The following is a 16,841-nucleotide window of genomic DNA, read 5'->3' as shown; positions in this document are numbered from 1 at the left end:
CATATCAATTGCAATAGCATTTTCGTTATTAATTACACTTGACGTCCGATTTTATTTCGTTTTGTCCGATCTCAGACGTGCACAGTCCTGGGGACACACCTCTTTATTCAAAGAGATGAAATTTATACCAGGATTATGCTTAGTTCACCATCATACAGCTACAGCTGCGTGTTTGCTTTCAACATTTAGCTTGTAGTCGATGTGCACATTCCACCATGATGTCCCTGATCCACTGGTGGAAAGACGCTTTGATCCTCTCCTCTTTCACCTAGAACTGCTTCATGTCATCACAAAGAGGGTACAGCAAGTCCTGAAGAATGAATGTCTCTCTGTGTCTTTGTTTTGTCATATTGTCTCTTTGCTGTCATATTATTTGTTATTTAGTTTTTTTGGTTCTTTTGACTTCAAGAAGGCGCCGCGAGAGTGGCTGCCTTTCCAGCAGCTCATGTATTTTGTTTTTCTACTTTCATTCCTTACATCACTTTGCTGCTGTGAAATGTAAATTTCTCCACTGTGAGACTAATAAAGGCATATCCAATCCAATATCCAATCCATAATTAAACTATACAATGGCATTGCACATTCACCATCAAATATGACACAGCTTTCTTCAAAGAGATGATTATGTTTAGTTATGTTTAGTTATGTTTAGTTCACCAGCATAATTAAACTATACAATGGCATTGCACATTCACCATCAAAAATGACACGATACGGTTGGGTGAAATATCTTATGAGAATTGGATACAACGATGTAAACAATGCATACACATAAAGATCATATGATAATCATGAGCATTGGAATACGACAGATCTTTCATGAAAGACCTTAGAGCAGGGACCTATCAAAGCATAGGTCTGGCACCGTCACCTTTGACATTAGGGATATATAGTAAAGTCTCGTTATATCGATATCGGTTATATCGATAGTACTGCTTATTACGATACTATTTCTATGAACGCAAGGAGAAAATTTACATACCGCAGGATCGGATATATCGATAGTCCGGTTATATCGATATTTTTTCCGACTGCCGAGAATATCGATATAACAAGACTTTACTGTATATATATAGGGTCAGAGCTACCAGTAAAAAAATAGTTATCTGATGAAGCCTCTCGGATGAGTAGCGAAACGTCCGACACCTTGAAAGAAGTACAGATGACGGCTGAAGAAACCTTTTCACCGATGGACCACTCCTGTACGACTGAGAGCTTACACAGACATAAAGGAAGAGCTACTAACTAAATGTTGCATGTCCATTCCAAAGAGAGCTGTAATGTTGGTTCTTTAAAACATACACTTTATTCGTTCTTTTAACACTCTCAAACGAATAGACATTTATTTGTCTGACTACTTGCCTTCTCTTCGGCAGTGAATGGATAGGATCAAAACAGAAGGCAGCTGTGTACTTTGCAGCTGAGATGCACTTGAGGCACGTTACATCTGGAGCCAACTCAGATCTTCAGCTCTGAATAGAGAAAAATGTCAAGTCATCCCACCTACATCCAAATAATTACTGCTCGACATGCAGGACAATGAACAATGCACCAAACATCTACTTTGCGTATCTGTGGTTTCTTTTGTCGAAGTGAATAAATACACTCACTGAGTCTGAGCTTTTGTAATGCGTTGACCTGCTGCCATCAGTTCTGCCAGCTGAGCCACAGCAGGATCAAACATGAGGCTGGCTGCCGCCACCACCACGTCATCTCTGGCAAAATAAGAGTGAAATAAATGGTCTAGGTATCCCCAGTCATCCTTGTAAACAAGTCTTCACAAATTCTGGGGAGTTTGGAGCATGAAACTTGAATCTGGCCTTCTTGTGTAAAATGTGCATGTTCTCCCCATGGCACCGCCCTACCCACTCTCAAGGACTTGCACACTGCAAGAATCCAAACAAGGGCGCGGAAAATCCTACTGGACCCTCCGCACCCTGCCCACCACCTTTTCCAGCTACTCCCCTCAGGCAGGCGCTACCGATCCATGCGCACCAGATCCAGCAGACATTTAAACAGCTTCTTCCCCCAAGCCATTAACTCTTTAAACAGTAACCCAAATAGAACTATATAGTGCCTCTTTGCATTTTTTTGATGATGATAGTGCAGTGTGTTCTACCGGAAACAAATTCCTTGTGTGTTCTACATACTTGGCAATAGAGATGACTCTGATTCTCATTCTGATGCTTCAGTGTGTGTGAATTTTATTGGGCTAATAAAACCAAACATATATAATAATACACTAATAATACATTTCATTTATAAACGCTTTTCAAAACTCTCAAGGACACTTTAAAGTCACAGGATATTTTTTCTGCGGGTGAGCAGCGACAGCCACACTCGCCAGCGCTAAATCAACCCGGAAGTAACATAAAGTAATAAAACCAAACATAATACGATTACCGATAATTGAAGAAAAGTGTTTTATGTATGCTGCAATTGGCTGGCAATCACTCTCATGCTTACCCAAAGTCAGCTGGGATGGTTCAAGAGGAAAATAATCACACAAACACACATTGTTTTTCTACTTCTTTCTTTCTTTTCCTCTTCCTTTCATAACCTTGCTGCTGTGAAATGTACATTTCTCCACTGCGAGACTAATAAAGGTAAATCCAATCCAAAGAAATGTGTCTTGATAGTTTATATGAGGACATATTGTGCATCCACTCACTTGATGTAAAATGCCAGGAACTTTCTGTCCTCCACTTTGCCTTTGATGATGATTTCACTGTAGCCCTCGCCATACCCTGCAGAAATAACAAATAAAATGCCATGAAGAGCTTTAAGTAATCTTAAAGTCAAAAAGAAGAATACTACCTGTGTATCTGATACTCTTTCCAAGCAGCATAGTCCAGAAGAAGGGAACAGACTTGATTTGGGTAGGTTTATTTAGCATATTGAGGGCAGCAACTCTCCCTGAGGGGGAAAGAAAAAGTGACACCAGGTTGATGTTGATTGCAAGTTCGTCAGAATGAACTAAGTCTTACCGTGAGCCTGAGACATTTGCCAGTGACCCACATGGACTCGTTGATCACCTCGTATGGCCAAAGGGAAGGAAGTAACATCTCCCGCACTGAAAACATCTGCTACGTTGGTCCTCATGAACTGATGAAACATGTGTCACATAAGCAACATGCACTCAGCTGTTAAACACAGAAACGATGAACAGTTCACTTCACCTTGTCAACAACTACTGCTTTCCTGGAATCTATTTCAACTCCACTTCCTGCTAGGAAGTCCGAATTGGGGATTACACCTGAAACGTAGAGAGGCGTAGGCCAAGGGAGTTATGTCATAGAACATATCTATTTAATAAATTGTCAATTTTGAGCTAAATTCTCAAAGTGCATTCAGGTTCAGATGCTTTAATGGCAAATTACATTATTGTGATCATCCAGTTCCCACAACTATTCTATCAGATTTCAGATGAGAGAAGTGGGCTGCAGTCATCAGAGGTATTTAAAAAATCAAATGTTACATATTGAGAAGCTAACAGCTACAGTATTTTAATGTAGCCACAAGGGGGCACAAGCCAGTGTCTTATTGTGCCGCTCCCAAGCCCGGATAAATACAGAGGGTTGTGTCAGGAAGGGCATCTGACGTAAAAAATTTTTTGCCAAAACAAATATGCAAATCAAACCTATGAATCCCATACCGGATCGGTCGAGGCCCGGGTTAACAACGGCCGCCATTGGTACTGTTGACCTTCAGGGTGCCAGTGGAAAATGGACTACTGTTGGTCGAAGAAGGAGAGGAGGGAGGTGTGCCCGGAGGAAAAGAGAGAAATGGAACGCCAAGAGTATAGAACTAAGAGCAGGAACTTTGAATGTAGGAACAATGACAGGTAAAGGTCGAGAGCTGGTTGACATGATGCAGAGAAGGAAGGTAGACATACTGTGTGTCCAGGAGAACAGGTGGAAAGGGAGCAAGGATAGAAGCTTAGGGTCAGGGTTTAAGTTGTTCTATCATGGTGAAGACAGAAAGAGAAATGGAGTTGGGGTTATCTTAAAAGAGGAGTTTGTTAGGAATGTCTTAGAAGTAAAAAGAGTATCAGATAGAATGATGAGTCTGAAGCAAGAAATTGAAGGCGTGATGTTCAATGTTGTTTGTGGGTATGCCCCACAAGTAGGATGTGAGCTGGCGGAGAAGGAGAAATTTTGGTTGGATTTTGATGAAGTCATACAGAACATCCCGAGAAGTGAGAGGGTTGTAATTGGTGGAGACTTCAATGGACATGTTGGCGCAGGAAACAAAGATGATGAGGAGGTGATGGGCAGGTTTGGACTCCAGATGAGGAACGCTGAAGGACAGATGGTGGTTGACTTTGCTAAGAGAATGCAAATGGCTATTGTGAATACTTTCTTTCAGAAGAGACAGGGACATAGGGTGACCTACAAGAGTGGAGGCAGAAGTACACAGGTAGACTACATTTTGCGTCAACGGCGCCATCTAAAGGAAATCAGTGACTGCAAAGTAGTGGTTGGTGAGAGTGTAGCCAGACAGCATAGGTTGGTGGTGTGTAGGATGACGCTGGCAGTGAGGAAGATGAAGAAACCAAAGGCTGAAGTGAGGACAAAATGGTGGAAGTTGAAAAAGGAAGAGTGTTGCATGATATTTAGGAAGGAGGTAAGACAAGCACTGGGTGGGCAAGAGGTCCTTCCAGATGACTGGCAAACTACAGCAAACATAATCAGAGACACAGGTCGGAAAGTACTTGGTGTATCAAGTGGAAGAAAGGTAGATAAGGAGACTTGGTGGTGGAATGGGGAGGTGCAGGAGTGTATACAGAAAAAGAGGTTAGCAAAGAAGACGTGGGACACTGAGAGGACGGACGAGAGTAGACAGCAGTACAAGGAGATGCAGCGCACGGTTAAAGTAAAGGTGGCAAAGGCCAAACAAGAGGCCTATGATGACTTGTATGCTCGGCTGGACAGCAAGGAAGGCGAGACTGATCTTTACAGGCTGGCGAGACAGAGAGACAAATATGGTAAGGACCTGCAGCAGGTTCAGGTGATTAAGGATAGAGATGGCAATGTATTAACAGGTGCCAGTAGTGTAATGGCGAGATCGAAAGAGTACTTTGAAGAATTGATGAATGAGGAAAATGAGAAGGAACAAAGAGTGGAAGACGTGACTGTTGTGGACCAAGACGTAGCAAGCATTAGCAAGGATGAAGTGAGGAGGGCGCTGAAGAGGATGAAGGGGGGAAAGGCACTCGGGCCTGATGATTTACTAATCGAGGTATGGAAGTGTCTTGGAGAGGTGGCGGTGGTGTTCCTGACTGGGTTATTCAACAAGATCTTAGATGGTGAACAGATGCCTGAAGAATGGAGACGAAGTGTACTCGTGCCCATTTTTAAGAACAAAGGAGATGTGCAGAGTTGTACTAATTACAGAGGAATAAAGTTGATGAGCCATACAATGAAACTCTGGGAAAGAGTAGTCGAAGCAAGACTAAGAGCAGAAGTGAACATTTGTGAGCAGCAGTATGGCTTCATGCCAAAAAAAGAGTACGACAGATGCAGCGTTTGCTTTAAGAATGCTGATAGAGAAGTACAGAGAAGGTCAGAAGGAATTGCATTGTGTCTTTGTAGATCTGGAGAAAGCGTACGACAGGGTGCCCAGAGAAGAGCTGTGGCATTGCATGAGGAAGTCTGGAGTGACGGAAAAGTATGTCAGAGCGGTGCAAGACATGTATCATGACTGTAAGACAGTTGTGCGGTGCGCTGTCGGTATGACTGAGGAATTCAAGGTGGAGGTGGGACTCCACCAGGGGTCAGCTCTGAGCCCCTTCTTGTTTGCTATGGTGATGGACAGGCTGACAGACGATGTTAGACAATAATCTCCTTGGACCATGATGTTTGCAGATGACATTGTGATCTGTAGCGAGAACAGGGAACAGGTGGCGGAGAAACTAGAGATGTGGAGATATGCCCTGGAAAGGAGAGGAATGAAGATCAGTCGCAGCAAGACAGAATATATGTGTGTGAATGAGAGGGATCCAAGTGCAAGAGTGATGCTACAGGGAGAAGAGATAAAGAAGGTGGAGGATTTTAAGTACTTGGGGTCAACTGTCCAGAGCAATGGAGAGTGTGGAAAAGAGGTGAAGAAGCGCGTCCAAGCAGGCTGGAGCGGCTGGAGAAAAATGTCAGGTGTGATGTGTTATAAAAGGGTTTCAGCTAGGATGAAAGGAAAAGTATTTAAAACAGTGGTCAGACCAGCCATGATGTTTGGACTGGAGACAGTGCCACTGAAGAAAAGACAGGAAGCAGAGCTGGAGGTAGCAGAGCTGAAGATGTTGAGGTTTTCTTTGGGAGTGACCAGGTTGGATAGGATCAGGAATGAGTACATTCGAGGGACAACTCATATTAGAGGCTTTGCAGAGAAAGTCAGAGAGGCCAGACTGAGATGGTTTGGACATGTCCTGAGGAGAGAGAGCGACTATATCGGGAAAAGGATGCTGAGCCTTGAATTGCCAGGCAGGAGACCGAGAGGAAGACCGAAGAGGAGGTTTATGGATGTGGTCAAAGAGGACATGAAGGTAGCTGGTGTGAGGGAAGAGGATGCACAAAACCGGGATAGATGGAGGACATTGATTCGCTGTGGCGACTCCTGAGGGGAAAAGCCGAAAGGAAAAGAAGAAGAAGAAGAAGAACAGCTACAGTATTTTAAATGTCTGCTGTTCAGGGTTTTATTTACCCTGTTTTATTAAAAAAATACATTAAAAAAAGGAAGCACTTGACTGTTTTTTTTTTTTAGAAATGTGCATAAAATCTCTGGCAACGGGTTCAGGGCATCCCTCCCCGACTGCCCGAAGAGAGCTGGCTCCTGCACCTCCCATAACCATTGTGAGTACTGTATAAGCGGATCGGAAATGGATGGATGGAAATGCACATAAATAATAACTAAAATGCTGTAGCATAAAAGTTAATTTAGATGGAATACAACAGAACTAATTACCGATTCCTGCAATCACCACATCAGCCTCTAGAACTGTACCACTCTTCAGCACGACCTCTTTCACCTACAACAACACAATTTTTGACCACCGCAACTTATCCAAGTTTGTGGTAACCCAATCACAGGTTCAAACTAGTTGTAAAAAAGTAGAATTACCGAGCCGTTTTTTCTTCTAATTTCAGTGACGGCGTCATTCATGTAGAACTTCACATGACGTTCCTCCAACATCTACAAGACGAGGTATTGTCGCAATAATAACCATAGTTGCAGTCACAGTTATTTCACCAGTGTTTCTTACTTGCATGGTCATGTGGCCAATCTGGGAACCAAGAGAGCGTTCATATGGGTATTTGGTGGTCCCAATAATGGCCACACTGGAAGCTTTGTTTGATAGATAGGATGCTACCTCCATACCTAGATTGAAAATACATGCATGCATGCACACACACATATGCTCGTGAATAGAAAAAGGTGAAACGGAAAAAACAGCACAGAAAGAAAAATAAGTGCATGAATTGACGACTTGCTTTAAAAAGTGTAACACTTGAGGTTCACCATATCTAATGTTACTTAGAAAGTTCCAGTTTGATTTTTTTTAATGGGTCACTTGAACAAGAATTAGGGAATTCAAAATGTATGACAACCTATGAAGGAGGTTCCAATGACAACAGCCTTGTGGCCCAGGCAGGAAGCATGAATGTCTTTGGCATCTTCATACTTCTGCAGTAACTTCACTCCTCTCAGGTCACTACCCGGGCAACTGAGAGGCCTCGCTCTGTAGATATCAATATTTTTCACGCATGTTTTTGCAGTCTGAAAACAAATAAAAGCTGTTGTTGAGAATAAGATAAGCCTCGCCTGCAGCCAGTGGAGATAAGAAGCTGGTCGTAACGCAGCAGCGAGCCATCCTTCATCGTCACCACTTTATCTTGTGTGTTTACATTGACCACCTGAATTTAGATAATAAAACATAACCCTTTGTTGCACATTGTAAAACTTATGACACAAGAAAGAAATGATTTTTGTTACCTCTTGTTCCATTTGTACTTCTATCCCATATTGCTGAAAAAATTCACAAGAGCGGAGGACAATGCTACCGCTGTCCTCATTCAACGCCTGAAACAAGATCACATTTCACAGGTTTTTTTCTTCTTGCAAAATCTAATGGCTCAAATGGAAATACAGTGAGACCTCAATTTACAAACCTCAACTTACAAACTTTTTGTCTTACAAACGTCAAATTTATGAAAATTAAACCTTATAATAAGCACTATTTTCATAATACACACCCACCACGGCTGGCGGAGTGATCTTCGGTGGAAGCACACGACCGAACAGCACCAGAGGTTAAGTTACCAACAGTCCTTATGGAAGGTGACTCTCCTTCCATTAGCCATCAACGACCATCAAAAAGGTAAATAAAACTTTATTTTACAGCACAGTTTATTTCTTTAATTACAGTCGTCATGTAATGCGCCTCTCTTTCCAAACAGCAATTCCCTTTGACCTTCGACCTCCAACGCCAAGTGACTTTATGATACAATGCAGTGTATTTCTTTCATTACAATACAATAGCACATTTATTATACATAGAATAAGGTATGTTGTGTGTAGTTTTAAGGCTTATTTAGTTGAAAAGTATATTTTATGGAAACCCGGGAACGGATTATTCCCATTTTAATGGTTTCCTATGGGAATTATTTTTTTGAGATACACACTTTTCGCCTTACACACTCTGTCTGGGAAACAATTAAGTTCGTAAGTTGAGGTCTCACTGTAGAGTGGAACCGTTGCAGTTGTATGCCCTTAATTAAGGTAGTAGAATTTGAATGTGAAAAACACTCCTCTATTTCCTGACAAAATTTTGAAACTTCAAAACTCACATGACTCTCAAGATGCCAGCTTTTACTTTGCACTTTTGTGGGTTTTTTTCTAGGTTATCGTAATCCGTCATCCAGAAAAAAAATGTTCAACCTTTGAGTTTCCAATTTATACGCCAAATGTACTCCATCAAAGAAAAGCGCCTTGTGGGATGAGGTCTTACCTTACTTAGCTTGGGCTTGTCATAAGGAGGCAGAGACTCTTTAGTTACCATGACAATTCGGCCCTGATAGCTATTCTGGCGGAGAGTCTCCGCACACACCAGGGCCGCAGGCCCTGAACACACAGAATATCAGAATGAAACTGATCCCCACAAGCAGAGCCGTTCACGGACGGAAGCAGAAACCTGTTCTTACCCCCGCCTATGAGCAGGATGGTATGTGTAATGTTTGGTGAAGAACTGCACATCTCCTTCACGCGTCTGGTCTGCTTAAGAGGCTGTGGGGGGACACAAAGAAATTGTTCAATATGTGCCAATACAGCTTTAATTCAATCTAGTCGTTCACTTGCCTGTTTCTTGATGGAAACATATACCTTTCCATCTCGAACGTTCACCTGTTAAAATGGTTAACATACTATGATGAAGAAGGACAAGATACTTTTTATGAGATGTTGAGAAAAGGCATTATAAAAGGTTGAGATGAATTTTACTTTGTGGCAAGGTAGAGAGTCCAGGCCTGGATATTCCTCAATATCCCCAGTTTTAACATTGAAACAAGCACCATGGAGAGGGCATCTCACTCTGTTGCCAACCAGGGCTCCTGAAATGTGAAACATGTGTAAACTGACATAAATTCAGAGCTGCACACTTGCAATTGGGAAAAGTAGAAAATTTACCTTTAACCAGAGGAGCATTATAATGAGTGCACTGACTTCCGACTGCACTGTACTGACCCTCAGTGCGGACGAGCAACACTTTCTGGTCTGCAACTGTGACTACTTTCATCCTTGATTACAAAAAAAAAGTGCAAGTCACATTTATATAACCTGCAACGTTCATCCTATGAATGTACAAAGTGTGTCAGAAAAGTTCTATGAGCGGAGTCACAAAAGACACATTTCCAATCCAAAGCACAAGGTTTCAATGCTGAAGTAATCCCACTTACACACTCTCCCAAACTTTTCAGGCAAACTTGATATTTTTCATGTCTTTGAAACTGGCCATCTATGGTTTCAAAATCAATTAAGCATTGGATAACTTTGCTGCTGTGAAATGTAAATTTCTCCACTGTGAGACTAATAAAGGCAAATCCAATCCAATCCAATCCAAAGAGAAAATGGGGAAAAAAAATAAAAGTCCAGGTTGGATGAGTGGGGAGGTTTCGCGAGCATATCAATATTCTTCTCAGCCAGGAAGTGCAGGATGGTCAGGCATTCTGTTGCAGGAAGGATGCCATGATGAGGTGTCGTGACACAAATGTCACGCCTTTTCACACACTGAATGAGGCAAACATCACAGGATGTATTTTGTATATGTACTATCATCTAACCCACTGTGAAGGGTAAAGCTCTTAGTTCACACTTGAAATTTCATGTCATCAGTCCTGGAACCTTTCTGACACACCTTCCAGTTTCCTATCAGACATTGTGTCATGTGACATACTGCCCATCTGTGAGGTCGTCCTCCTGACCAACCATTGCAGTCACCGCCTCCAAACATTCATCTTGATTTTGTGCTTCGTTACGATTCATACTGTTGAAACATAGAACACATGATGCAAATACACCATTGTTGGGTGGATTAGTGCTGGCTTTGCTGTTACAAACACTCCAATGAAATTATGTGCTTTTTGTGAGGATGGATTCTCACAATGCATTCCTCCAAAATACAAGATATTTGAGATTATGTATGACATGGAAGAGTCATACATAGTCGTATGAAACACCATTAACCAAAAAATGCACACTTTGAGATAATGTATATGCATGCAAAGGTATCACAAACATGCATGCAGAATAACCAAACTGTCCATTTAATATAATGACAAAAATATGTAGGACTATGTATTTTTAGTTAAAATAAAATACTTTTCAAGCAGATGTTTCGATTCCCTGAGTGACTTTACTATAATACAGCCATATCAAATAGGTTTAAAAAATGTAAATCACTGAACAAGAATAAGAATAGACGCTCACCTTTGCACCGAATGAATATATACTACTGTAAATAAAACCGCAACAACCGCACCTGTGTTTACTGCAAAAACTGAGATGCGTTCAAGAGCATGTGACGGTCGACTGGGCTGTTCTCTTCTTCTTGTGAGCGACGTTATGACGTCGTGTTTAACCCGGAAGTTAGTGTTTGTTGATTTTATGTCTTCCCACAATTCCGTGGTACATCATGACGTTCAAGTTGTTTGGCAAGATTTGAGGCGTTCATACCTCTTGGTAATTTGCCAATGCAACGAGGCAAAGTTAAAAGTAAAACTGAAACGCATCGCCAGGTATTTGTAAAATGGGTTGGTGCTGAATTTAACGCAACCTACATATTGCAGCAATATATATTTTCAAAGCAAGACTGACAAAAGATTTTGAAAGCATATTTTAAAACTCAGTGAAAGTTAATAAATGAAACGGATTGAATATTTTTTCTTCAATTTTCTGTATTTCTAACATTGGTCTTGATGATGTATTTGCATTTCAATTTCGTTGTGATTTCTAAAGTTGATGGGATTCATTTACAGGAACATTGCATACGTTAATATGTTCGTTTTTTAGGGTTAATTAAAAAGGTGTGGGTCAATTCACTTTTATTTAAAACGTATTATCAACTAATCTCCAAATTTCTCTCACATTCATTGCGATGGACATGTAGCGACTCTTGTGAGGACAAGTGGATCAGAAAATTGACGAATGGGTGGAATTTGACAACCGCGCGTGATCACGTCCGCTTCACAGTGGAGTGATTCGGGATTCGGTTCATCTAAAGAGTTTGATGTTTGTCTTTAATCGTAAGTATGTTCGTTGTCAGATCTCCCATGCAAGTGACACGTAGATGTATCCCATTGCTTGATCGTGGCGTGGAGTGGAGCAAGTGCTGTGAAACTCCGTCCAACGCTGTGCGGGTCTCTGCGAGTGTGCGTGTGTGTGTGTGTGTGTGTGTGTGTGTGTGTGTGTGTGTGTGTGTGTGTGTGTCTGAGTCACAATGGTTCTGCCCCGTGATCCCCCCCCCCCCCCCAATCTCTCTGTTCCACGCAGGCCAAGGCTATATAAGTAGCCTGCGTCAGGCTCACTTAAAAGACATCACAGACATCAAATTTTTGAAATGCGCACTTCCGCGTAACGCCACAGGACTCCCCTCCTGGATCCGAAATCGTGGAAAGCGATGAAGGAAAAATAAAGAGTTTGATGTACAACGGTGAAAGCAAAGGCGCATTTCCGCGTGACGCCACACATCTGCATTCCACTGATGAGTTTGCATGTTCTCCCCGTGCGGTTATATCGTACGTATTAAAAACCCACGAGCGTGGATTTTCTGAGGGTACTGGAACGCAGCACAAGACTTGCTTTGTCGTGGCCGCGCCCCCTTGTAGTAGGGTGGAGAGAATCTTGATCGGTGTCAAAAAGTTACACAAGCAAGGGTCGAGATTTTACTACAGGAGCTGCTGGCAGGTTGGCACACGTTGCCGGGCCATTCATCTCCAGTGGGGTGTTCGCCTGATAACACGGAGGCACAAAACACCTCTACACCTCGCAAGACGCGGGACTCATCGTCCCCTCATTTCTACACTGAAGACCCACCGATCAAAACAAACGCCCTTTTGGGCTTTCAGAAGAGTGTTTGAGCGTGACTTGACGGACATGTGATTTTGTAGAGCTTTTCTTCACAACAGCCAGGTAGCCACGGCGGCCAGAGTCACATTTAGTGCATTTGACCGTCAACCCTCAGCGCTCTTTACGCGTTTTTTGGGGTCATGGAGCTGAGCTCGGTGCTTCTCACCATTGGAGGATCCTATGGATTTTTCAGATCTTTCAACCTAGGATTGGATAGACTACCTGTCCCAGAAACTGCCCGCAGGAATACGTCAAAATGGAGAAACATCTCCACATCCTTCGTGCACAGCCTCGTTACCGCGATATGGGCAGTGCTTTGGTAATTAGGCTTCTTTTCTACACACACACACACACACACACACACACACACACACACACACACACACACACACACACACACACACACACACACACACACACACACACACACACACACACACACACACACACACACACACACACACACACACACACATATATATACGTATATATACGTCGTTATATATCTCATCAAAAAAGCTACATTCACACGCGCACCGGTACATACACACACTGTTGAGACATCACTTGCCTAAACTCCATTATTTATTTTCCAGCTTTTTCCTGCAACCAGAAATGGCTGAAGATTTGATAGAAACACACTCTGTGTTTTCTCACGCACTGGTGTCTTTTTCAATAGGTGAGTAATTAAATATCATGGCCAGGTACTAAACGAGGTGGGTGGGTGCCGAGTACACTCACAGACACACGCACACACTGATATGCGCACGCACACGCACGCACACACGCGCACACATAGAAAGGACGCGCACGCGCGTGCACGCATACACGCACACGCACACACACACAAAGTAACCACTGCTGCTGACCTGTAAGATTTTGTTGTGTCGTTTTGTCGTGTGGTTTTGTTGCCGAAATAGCCCTACCTGATACATTTGACTTTCTTCCACACAGTATACTACCAATTAAAATGGACTTATTCCAGTTTTTTCCCCCTTAAAAACAATCTGCCAAACCAGAGTCCACATCTCCGCCCATGGTGCTAAAATAGCACCAGTTGCTATTTTCTAATTAATCCTTCAACAGCTTAATGGTTCCCCCCGAAACACAGCTTAAACATAGCCATGTGCCCCACTACTTGGGTTTCCCTGAGAATTCCCAGGATGCTTAACATTCCGTGAAGATGCCCCGCCCTGGAAACTCGCACTGTGCAGTGCCTTCCTGAGACGAGCCTCAATGGAGGGCATTATGACCGTTCTGGCACCACATGTCAAACCCACTCACTTGTGTGAGGTCATTGGGGCAACAACAGTGCAACACATCACTGGTTTGCATCGTTTATTTTCGCTGGTTAATTGAGGCCTCCCTCAACGACTGCGATGTGATTCTGAGGTTACTCTCATTTTTGAGAAGTTCGCTCCGCGCGTTTTCTGCGAGACCACATGCCGTTTGTTATTGCATTTCGTCTGTTGATCACAACTTGGTGAATGAAGGCCCTGTTTGTCGACTTCACCACAATCTCAAGGATAAATTCAGCTTGTGTTCCTGTTAATATTTGCTTCTGTACTTTCTTCATGGGTGAGGGAACAGCGTAAACAAAATGCAACCATCAGGGAGACATGCAGGGGTTATAGTTTAATTACGTTTGCACTTGTCAATGACAGAACACATTGCCAGTCTTATGTTTCTCATTCTGACAATATCTTCTTGTCATAAAAAATAGCATCCCTGTCCCTGTACTGGAGACAAAATGGTTGAACTTGAATACAGTCAATATGATGACTGACAATCTGAGCAAGATGTGACTAAATATTTAAGGATCCTTTGAGAGGTTGAGAGGAAAAAAGGCCCCATCTAAAGCCTTTTTTTCAGCCAACCGCTCCAATCATGGTTTGGATAGAAGTCAGTGGAAACTGAGTCCTGTGCTGATGATGCAGAGAAATGTTATTCTGGCAGCAACAACGTTGAGACACACTTTGAATTTTCCCTCCATTAAGATGTTCAGAAGTGGCATGCTGAACAGCCGGTTTGTGCATCCGCCTCACAGTGCCGAAGTCGTGAGTTCGATCCCGGCTCCGGCCTTCCTGTATGTTCTCCTCACGCCTGTACAGGCTTTCTCTGGGTACTCTGGTTTCCTCCCACATTCCAAAAATACATGTATGACAGGTTAACTGAACACTCTAAAATGTCCCCGGGTGTGATCGCGTGTGTGAATAATTGTTCGTTGATTGATGTGATTGGCTGCTAACCGGTTCAGGGTATACCCGCTCTACTGGCCAGCGACAGCTGGCATAGGCTCCAGCACACCCTTTTGAGGATAATGGATGAATGGAATGTGGCAGACTCATGGTAAACTCATTCAAATATTGATTTTACACTAAGATATACTTCTTCTGTCATTCCAAAAGCATGCACTTGAGGTTAACGAAAGAGACATTTTAAAGTGAATATGAGTGTGAAAGGTGGTTTGACTCTATGTGCCCTGTAATGAACAACTGACCAATCCTCGACCAGTGTCAGATGGGATAGCCTTTAGGTCACTTGTGAACCAAATGTGGTCAAGAAAACGCATTGCTGGATGGATAAAATCATTTTAAAATACATTGTGTGCAGTTTGAAACTGCCCCAGGATGGATATAATAATTGATCAGTTTGCATACATTGGAGCCAGACAAGTTTAGCCTGCTCGCACTCAAAATAATTGTTTAATGTAAGGAATAAACAGATTATGTGTCGTAGAAAATGTGATGTCATTGTGATGAAAAAAAAAAGATACCATTTTAGAGTGAATCACAAACACCGTGTAAAAAGGCCTTTGACATCCCACTCCAAAATTGTCGGAATTCTTGAAAACCGCTGACAATATGGGCAGCCACGCTTTGGAAATTCTGGCAGTGAATGATATGTTGTTTATTTATGTCACCATAACAGCTTCATGACCGAATATTTTCTGAATGGATGATAATAGGCAATATTTTCTTGTTTGCTGTGATGTGCGGATGTTTGGTCACACCTGAAACCTTCATAGCAGATCAAAGTAAACCCAAAAGCAAAACGTTGTGTCATATGTCTAACGTGGTGGACTTCCTTCATACTTCATCTAAGTACCTCACTCGCCCACCCTCCTCTGCCTTCAACCTCACCACGCCATTGTTTTTACAACATTCTGAAAAACTGTCACCATGGATACAGTTCGTGGTGGTGAGGGAGCAGGTGGGTGTAGGTGGATATGAATAGCTCCCGTCTCCAAGACCCATCGTGTGTGCCATCTTGGTTGTCGTTGAAGCAGGCTCCCCATCCCCCACACTCCCCTTCCGGATTGCCTTGATATGCCCATAGGGTCTGTTGTACAGTGAATTGTGCCTTAATCAATGAACAACATTCGAATTATAATTGTGACATTCATTTTGTGTCTCAACAGGTTACTTCATCTATGACCTCTTTGATATGTTGGCACACCAGAAGTTTAGTCAGTTCTGGGAGCTCGCCTCGCATCATGTTGTTGTAAGTCTTAAAACACAATAAGCTCTTAAGTATTTTTATTTTGGTTGCAATAAAATGCAAACTGAATCTGCAAGAGGGCATCTGGCTGGACACAGCACTACCACTTAAAAAAACACATGCACACGCGCACACACACACGCACACACACACATACACAGAAAGAGGTCGGACCCAAGCTCCAGCAGACCCACGAGAAGCGTAAAGGAGGTCACGACAAAATACTCGTCGGTCTTGTCTTGTTACACAGAACAAGTGAGGGCGGTACAAAGCAATGACCGGTTGTGAAAGGCAAAGTGAAACTCGCACTCTCTAAACAGCACATCATTGTCATCAACACGAACAGGTTGGATCAGCTCAACATTCCTAATTGCACTGTTAAAAAAAAAGGAGCATATATATTTAACTTGCATTTGGAAAATATGTTCTGCATGTTGACAGAAATACTTTGAAGCTCCCCAGTCACATTTTCCCTGTGAAATTAGAGCAAACTTTAGAATGCTACCGCCTGCACGCCATTTCTAAAAGGTGGATCTTAAAATATGTTGCGTATGATGGCATCACTCATTTGTGACTCAAGAGGAATCGATAAGCGGAAACAATGAGCGACCAAACAAAACAAATTTGAGAAATGTAAATTACCTGCTGCGTGGATGTTTTTATTGTATTTCATTTTTTAACTCATTCACTGACAGACGTGCAGAAATGTATCCACTCCAGTGCCA

The 16,841-nt window shown here is 42.5% G+C and overlaps 2 protein-coding genes across 5 annotated transcripts in view; one reads left to right on the top strand and one right to left on the bottom strand.

Moving 5' to 3' along the window:
• Positions 1-634: 634 nt before the first annotated feature.
• Positions 635-13,616, bottom strand: aifm4 (apoptosis inducing factor mitochondria associated 4). Of its 3 annotated transcripts, none has more exons than XM_089013654.1 (19): positions 13,485-13,616; positions 10,445-10,534; positions 9,679-9,788; positions 9,493-9,602; positions 9,352-9,396; positions 9,198-9,279; positions 9,005-9,117; positions 7,990-8,076; positions 7,819-7,910; positions 7,605-7,735; positions 7,259-7,374; positions 7,117-7,188; positions 6,961-7,024; positions 3,180-3,256; positions 2,988-3,105; positions 2,818-2,916; positions 2,672-2,747; positions 1,611-1,715; positions 635-1,472 (listed from the first exon to the last, which is right to left on the bottom strand). In XM_089013654.1, the coding sequence occupies exons 2-19, from the start codon at positions 10,531-10,533 to the stop codon at positions 1,442-1,444; spliced, it is 1,617 nt and encodes a 538-aa protein (XP_088869780.1). In that variant the 5' UTR covers position 10,534; positions 13,485-13,616; the 3' UTR covers positions 635-1,441. The 3 variants fall into 3 exon arrangements, with proteins under 3 accessions (XP_088869780.1, XP_088869778.1, XP_088869779.1); XM_089013652.1 differs by lacking the exon at positions 13,485-13,616 and adding an exon at positions 10,978-11,103 and having other exon boundaries at positions 636-1,472; XM_089013653.1 differs by lacking the exon at positions 13,485-13,616 and adding an exon at positions 11,030-11,098 and having other exon boundaries at positions 636-1,472.
• Positions 12,388-16,841, top strand: part of tlcd2 (TLC domain containing 2) — a 19,314-nt gene continuing 14,860 nt past the window's right edge. The window contains exons 1-3 of one of the 2 annotated variants that reach the window (XM_089013656.1): positions 12,388-12,934; positions 13,212-13,294; positions 16,037-16,119. In XM_089013656.1, coding sequence (XP_088869782.1) covers positions 12,756-12,934; positions 13,212-13,294; positions 16,037-16,119 — 345 coding nt within the window. In that variant the 5' untranslated portion in view covers positions 12,388-12,755. The remainder of the gene's footprint in view (positions 12,935-13,211; positions 13,295-16,036; positions 16,120-16,841) is intronic. The other variant, XM_089013657.1, reaches the window with a different exon arrangement.

This window comes from Hippocampus bargibanti, linkage group LG14 (assembly GCF_051943395.1).
Source record: "Hippocampus bargibanti isolate YZ-2025 linkage group LG14, ASM5194339v1, whole genome shotgun sequence".
Taxonomy (NCBI): domain Eukaryota; kingdom Metazoa; phylum Chordata; class Actinopteri; order Syngnathiformes; family Syngnathidae; genus Hippocampus; species Hippocampus bargibanti.
This window is presented reverse-complemented; position numbering and strand designations above follow the sequence as displayed.

Excerpts from the sequence above, each read along its gene's own strand:
- aifm4 (XM_089013654.1), bottom strand. The coding sequence starts at position 10,533 with ATGAATCGTAACGAAGCACAAAATCAAGATGAATGTTTGGAGGCGGTG. Across the intron at positions 7,911-7,989 it reads AAGTACAAATGGAACAAGAG|GTGGTCAATGTAAACACACA; the intron begins GTAACAAAAATC and ends ATCTAAATTCAG. Across the intron at positions 7,025-7,116 it reads TTAGAAGAAAAAACGGCTCG|GTGAAAGAGGTCGTGCTGAA; the intron begins GTAATTCTACTT and ends GTGTTGTTGTAG.